Source organism: Chaetura pelagica, unplaced genomic scaffold (genome assembly GCF_000747805.2).
Source record: "Chaetura pelagica isolate M959 unplaced genomic scaffold, ChaPel_1.0 scaffold232, whole genome shotgun sequence".
NCBI classification, from domain to species: Eukaryota; Metazoa; Chordata; class Aves; order Apodiformes; family Apodidae; genus Chaetura; species Chaetura pelagica.
In genome coordinates this window covers 74,382-80,563 of record NW_009952441.1, presented here as the reverse complement: position 1 = coordinate 80,563, position 6,182 = coordinate 74,382, and the positions used below count along the sequence as shown (strand labels likewise).

At 62.0% G+C, this 6,182-nt stretch overlaps 1 protein-coding gene across 1 annotated transcript in view; it reads left to right on the top strand.

Moving 5' to 3' along the window:
• The window catches only part of PIEZO1 (piezo-type mechanosensitive ion channel component 1), a 23,597-nt gene that overhangs the window by 14,178 nt on the left and 3,237 nt on the right, over positions 1-6,182 (top strand). Inside the window, exons 22-41 of the mRNA XM_010008446.1 lie at positions 157-459; positions 611-707; positions 1,179-1,347; positions 1,426-1,515; positions 1,670-1,748; positions 1,963-2,026; positions 2,357-2,457; positions 2,532-2,625; positions 2,936-2,998; positions 3,086-3,261; positions 3,352-3,473; positions 3,560-3,703; positions 3,771-4,029; positions 4,110-4,298; positions 4,552-4,825; positions 4,933-5,047; positions 5,125-5,272; positions 5,352-5,566; positions 5,695-5,853; positions 5,931-6,076. Coding sequence (XP_010006748.1) covers positions 157-459; positions 611-707; positions 1,179-1,347; positions 1,426-1,515; positions 1,670-1,748; positions 1,963-2,026; positions 2,357-2,457; positions 2,532-2,625; positions 2,936-2,998; positions 3,086-3,261; positions 3,352-3,473; positions 3,560-3,703; positions 3,771-4,029; positions 4,110-4,298; positions 4,552-4,825; positions 4,933-5,047; positions 5,125-5,272; positions 5,352-5,566; positions 5,695-5,853; positions 5,931-6,076 — 3,007 coding nt within the window. The remainder of the gene's footprint in view (positions 1-156; positions 460-610; positions 708-1,178; positions 1,348-1,425; positions 1,516-1,669; positions 1,749-1,962; positions 2,027-2,356; positions 2,458-2,531; positions 2,626-2,935; positions 2,999-3,085; positions 3,262-3,351; positions 3,474-3,559; positions 3,704-3,770; positions 4,030-4,109; positions 4,299-4,551; positions 4,826-4,932; positions 5,048-5,124; positions 5,273-5,351; positions 5,567-5,694; positions 5,854-5,930; positions 6,077-6,182) is intronic.

The following is a 6,182-nucleotide window of genomic DNA, read 5'->3' as shown; positions in this document are numbered from 1 at the left end:
GCGCCCCCCCCTGCCACTAGCATGGCACCCCCAAACTAGGGTAGGAGCACCCTGGGGCTGTGCTGGAACGTGCTGTAGTGGTTCAGGACAGCCCTGGACCGTCCTGGTTTGGCTGGGGTGTGGGGTGACACCTTGCTATACCCCAAAACCGGGCAGTGCCAAGCGTGGATGCTGGGAGGGGACGGGGACCTTCCTCTGACCATCCTGTTCTGCAGGTCCTACCTGGACATGGCAAAGGTGGTGGTCTTCCGCTACCTCTTCTGGTTTGTCCTGGTGGTGGTCTTCATCACGGGGGCCACCCGCACCAGCCTCTTTGGCCTGGGCTACCTGCTGGCCTGCTTCTACCTCCTCCTGTTCGGCACTGCCATGCTGCGCAAGCCGGCGCAGGCCCGCCTGGTGCTCTGGGACTGCCTCATCCTCTACAACATCACCGTCATCATCTCCAAAAACATGCTGTCGGTGAGGGCTGCTGGGCCCGGGCCGTGCCGTGGCCACTGGGCTGCTCCTCGGGGCCACCTGGGCATCCCCTGGGGAGGGGATGAGTGGCAGTGCCATGTTGCTGTCACCGTCCCTGGGTGAACCCCACACTCTGCCCTCTCTCTCCCTGCAGCTCCTCTCCTGCGTCTTCGTGCAGCAGATGCAGGACAACTTCTGCTGGGTGATCCAGCTCTTCAGCCTGGTCTGCACCGTCAAGGGCTACTACGACCGTAAGTTGCTGGCTTGGGAGTGGCAACTCAGTTGGGGTTGGGGGTGCAGGCTTGGGCTGCTGCCTGACCTGCCTGTGTCTCTTCAGGGGCTGTTCCGCCTGCAGAAGAGAAGGCTCCAGGAAGACCTTAGAGCATCTTCTAGTACCTGAAGGGGCTCCAGGAAAGCTGGGGAGGGACTTTGGAGAAGGGCAGGAGTGGGATAAGAGGGAACTATTTTAAGCTGAACAAGGGGAGACTTAGATGAGATAACAGAGAAATTCTTTAGTGTGATGGTGAGACCCTGGCCCAGGTTGCCCAGAGAAGCTGTGGCTGCCCCATCCCTGGCAGTGTTGAAGGACAGGTTAGATGTGGCTTGGAGCAATCTGGTCTGGTGGGAGGTGTCCCTACCCATGCAGAGGGGTTGGATCTAGATGATCTTTAAGGTCCCTTCTAGCCCAAACCATTATTTGGTTCTATGATTCTTCCTGCCAGCCATTGAGATGGGCAGGGACCACGACTGCTCGCTGCCCGTGGAGGAGGCAGGGATCATCTGGGACAGCATCTGCTTCTTCTTCCTCCTGCTCCAGCGCCGCATCTTCCTCAGCTCTTACTTTGTGCATGTCATGTTCGACCTCCGGGCCTCTTCCCTGCAGGCCTCCAGGTGGGCTGGGGGGTCCTGAAGGGTGCCTGTGGGTGCTGGGGTGCTGGTGCCCCCCTCACTCTCCTGTTGTCCCCACAGGGGCGTCGCGCTGTTCAAGGCCAGTGCCCTGAAGAGCATCCGCACCCACCGGCAGGCCGAGAGGAAGTCGCTGGCCCAGCTGAAGCGGCAGTGAGTGGTTTGGGGGGAGCAGGGGGGAGCACCTGGGACCCCCCCACCCTGCGGCCCACCAGCACCTTGGGGGCAGCCCTGTGCGTGGTGGGAGTGCCCCTGAGGGGGGGGTTGGTTTGGAGGAGCGGGCACCACAGCGGGTTCTGCTCTGCAGGATGAAGAGGATCCGAACCAAGCAGTGGAAGTACCACCAGGGGTGGTGGTCCGGCACCTCCCTCCAGGGGCAGCCCGAGGCCAGGCAAGGTGGGCACCTGGGAGTTCCTCCCTGTCCCCCCGCTTCTCGAGGCAAAGCAGGGTGGCTGTCCTCCATCACTGATACCTGCCCCCCAGAGCATTGCCATGAACTCCCACCTCCCTGACCCCCCAGCTCACCCCCGTGCTGGGGGTGGGTGCACTGAGTGTGGCCGTCCTCAGCCCCCCAATATCCACCCTTCCACAGTGTACCAGAGCCCGGCGGACCCTTCCCAGCAGAGGGAGCGGTGGTGGCGGCCCTGGTTAGACCACGCTGCAGGTACTGCCCCAGTGTGGGGCCAGAATGGGGCAAAGCCCCTCGGCCAGGTCCCTCTGCTGGGGACCACTGACACCCAAAGGTTGGGTTTGGGGTTATCAGCATCGGTCACCAACAGTGTGACCTGATTTTGGGGATGTGGGAGTCAAGCCTTTGTCCCCAGTGGGGATCCCCATGGATGTCCTTTGTGCTGAGCAGAGCCCTGGGGGAGATGGCAGTGGAGCAAACCTGAGCACCAGCCATGCCATGACACCCGGTGCCGTGTCACCAGCCATGCTGTGCCACCCCAGGCCGTGGTGCCAGCCGTGCTGTGACAGCTGTACCTCCCTGCAGTGCTGCATTCAGGGGAATATTTCCTCTTTGAGTCGGACAGTGAGGAGGAGGAGGAGGCGGCGCCAGAGGAGCGGCAGCCGGGCAGGCAGAGCGCCTTCCAGGTGAGCGTGGCTGAGGGTTTGGGGGGGTCTTGTGATGCCCCCAAGGTGCTGACACCCCCTCTCCCCCACCCAAGCTCGCCTACCAGGCCTGGGTGACCAACACCAGGACAGCTTTGAGGCGGCAGCAGCAGGAGCAGCCGGAATCGCCTGATGCCGAGTTTACTGCAGGTGGGTCTGGCTCACCCCAAAATGGGACTGGGGGGGACAGGAGGGGGTGCAGCCCTGCCCCACACCTGCTGTTTGCATCCCATAATGGGGCATCATCTCAGCTGGGCTCCCAGTGTGTGTGTGTGTGTGGACTCTCTGATGGCTGCAGTGGGGTTGGGGACAAGCTGTGCCACTCTCCTTTGATGCCCCTGCTGATTTTTAAGCAGGATGGGGAGGGGGGGACGGGGTGATGGGTGGGGGCCAGAAATTACGTCCATCCTCCACTGAGCTGGTGCTACCCCTTTCTGGGGGATGGGTCTGACCTTTGCAGAAGTCCATGAAGTGAGTGAGGAGGAGGCAGCTGAAGAAGTCCAAGAGGAAGAGGAAAGCTCTGGTAGGTGGGAGGCAGAACCACTGGTGGTGGGTGGGGGGAGATCCAAGTGGGCACAGAGTGACCCCCTTTCCCTTCTTCTCACCCCAGCGGCTCGGAGCAACGTGGTGCAGCGGGTGCTGAACACACTGCGGTTCCTGTGGGTGCTGTGCCAGGCCTTGGTGGACGGGCTGACCCAGTGGCTGGACGCCTGCACCCGGGAACACGCCAACATGTCCAACATCCTGCGCCTGGAGAGATACATGCTGGCCCGCCGGCTGGCCAGGGTGAGCCCGGGGAGGGGGGACACACACTGGGACACAGTGGGAGGGGGGGTGGCAGCCCCCATGTGGCACTGACCCCCTGCCCTGCTGCAGGGAGAGGAGGTGAGCCGTGGGCTCCTGGATGGGCTCTACCTGCCACCGCCAGAGGAGCCCCCTGAGGAGGAGGACCTGGAGGAGTCTGGGGATGCAGACCCCCAAAATGGCATCGCTTCCAGGCAGGTGCATAGAGACCCCCTCCGAGGGGGCAGTGGGCAGGGACTGGTGCGCAAGGAGCTCACCCCTGTCCCCACGCTGTCCCCAGGACCCTGACAGACCCCCCGCTGCCCACCGACAGCCAGGAGCAGGTGACAAGTCTGAGTTCCCAGGAGGACGTGGCCGGGTCTCAGGAGCTCCTGACCCTGCCTGGGAACCGCAGGCGGACAGCCAGTGAGCTCCTCCTGAGCAGGTATGGGGACATGGGGAGAGGGCTGGGGGGGAAGGTGGGGCCAGCTCACCCCCCTGTCACCCCACAGGCAGCTGTTCATCCCCGAGCTGGAAATGTCAGAGCAGTTTTATCGGACCCACAACCGGTTCCTGAAGCTGCTGCTGGCTGGGTACCGCTGCGTGGCCGCCCACTCCGAGCTGCTCTGCTACTTCATCATCATCCTCAACAACGTGGTGACCGCCTCCATCATCTCCCTCTTCCTCCCCATCCTCGTCTTCCTCTGGGCCATGCTCTCCATCCCCCGGCCCACCAAGCGCTTCTGGATGCTTGCAATCATCTTCACCGAGGTGGGCAGAGGGGGAGGCCAGGGAGGGGATGATGCCACCCGGCCACTGGATGTCACCTACTGACCCCAATGTCCCTGCAGGTGATGGTGGTGGTGAAATACCTCTTCCAGTTTGGGTTCTTTCCCTGGAATGACTACGCCACGCTGGTGCGCGCTGAGGGCAAGCCCTTCTTCCCGCCCCGCATCCTGGGATTGGAGAAGAACGACAGCTACCTCAAGTATGACCTTGCCCAGCTCCTGGTGCTCTTCTTCCATCGCTCCCTGCTGCTGGTGAGCCCTGGGGCACGGGCACCATGGTGGGCGTCACCTGAGTGGGTGTCCCTGGGAGCTGGAGGTGCTGCTGGGGGTGGTGGAGGCTCTGGAGAACACGCAGTAGGTGCTTGGTAGCTCTGCCTTGGTTTCCACCCAAAGCACCCATTGCTGGTTGGGTCCCTGGGGTGTAATGATGCTGCAGGATGGGGGTGAGGGGTGTGGGGCTGGGGGGCATCGGGAGCCCTGTCTGCCTGACCACGACCCTCCCCAGTCCTATGGACTATGGGACCTCGAGGAGAACACCTCCAAGAAGAAGACAGAGGCGGAGCAGGTGGAGGACGAGGAAGAGGAGGAGGAGAAGTGGGAGGAAGCAATGTCTGTGCCACTGGTAATGGGTGAAGAAAGGACAGAGCCGAGAGCACCAGGAGCAGCAGTGGAGACGGAGCCAGAGAGCGTGGGGCAGGAGGAGGGGGCTGGGGACACCCAGGTCCACTTGAGGAGGAGGAGGTGGGGGAGGAAACAGCCAGAGGTGGCTCCAGAGGAAGGTGAGTGGTGGTTCCCATGCTTCTTGTCTCAGCAAGGGACAAGGCTGGTGTCCCCTGGGGCAGGGCAGGACCGCAGGGTGGTCACCTGTGTTATGCTTCACCCCCAGCCACTGGATGTAAGGAGGAGGAGGAAAAGGAGGAAGAGGTAGAAACAGAACAGAGCCACGTTCAGAGGAAGCTGAAAGTGTTTGAGCTGCGCGTCAGGCACTTCTTCCGCACCATGTGAGTGCTCCACAGTGCTGGTTGGGGTGAGGGCTGTGGGGTGCAGCCCTGTCACCTGTCCCCTCTGTCCCCTTCAGGGTGCAGAACACGTACCAGCCGGTGCGCGGGTTCTTCCGGGACATCCTGCACACACAGCACCGGGCGGCCACCGACGTCTACGCCTTCATGTTCCTGGCTGATGTGGTTGACTTCATCATCATCATCTTCGGCTTCTGGGCCTTTGGGGTGAGCAGGGGGTTCCTGCAGGGCAGCCAGGGGCTGGCTCCCACTGCAGGGTCACTTCTGACCTTTCCTGCGTCCCCAGAAACACTCGGCAGCCACCGACATCACCTCCTCGCTCTCGGATGACCAAGTGCCAGAGGCCTTCCTGGTCATGCTGCTCATCCAGTTCACCACCATGGTCATAGACCGTGCGCTCTACCTCCGCAAGACTGTGCTGGGCAAGCTCATCTTCCAGGTCATCCTGGTCTTCAGCATCCACCTCTGGATGTTCTTCATCCTGCCGGCCGTCACCGAAAGGTACCAGGCATCCCCTGAAGATGTCCCCAAGGGCACCACATGGCTCTAAGGTGGCACCTTTGTGGGTCACGTGGTGGCCCAGCCTGGCTGGGGCAGTGACTGAAGGGGTTGACACCTCCTTCCCACAGGTTGTTCAACCTCAACACAGTGGCCCAGCTGTGGTACTTTGTGAAGTGCATCTACTTCTCACTGTCAGCCTACCAGATCCGCTGTGGCTACCCCACCTGCATCCTGGGCAACTTCCTCACCAAGAAATACAACCACCTCAACCTCTTCCTCTTCCAAGGGTATGGGACGGGGCCGTGTGGATCCCTGGCTGCCCTGAGGGTGCTGTACCAGCCCCCTCTGCATGTGTCCCCCCCAGGTTTCGTCTCGTGCCCTTCCTGGTGGAGCTGCGGGCTGTCATGGACTGGGTCTGGACGGACACCACGCTCTCCCTCTCTAACTGGATGTGTGTGGAGGACATCTATGCCAATGTCTTCATCATCAAGTGCAGCCGTGAGACAGAGAAGGTATGACCCTGCTGTGCTGGGAAGGGCCCCCCAGTAAGTTGCTTGGGGTCCCCCCCTGAGCTCACCATGTGCTGTTTACTCCACCCCCCCCCCCAGAAAAACCC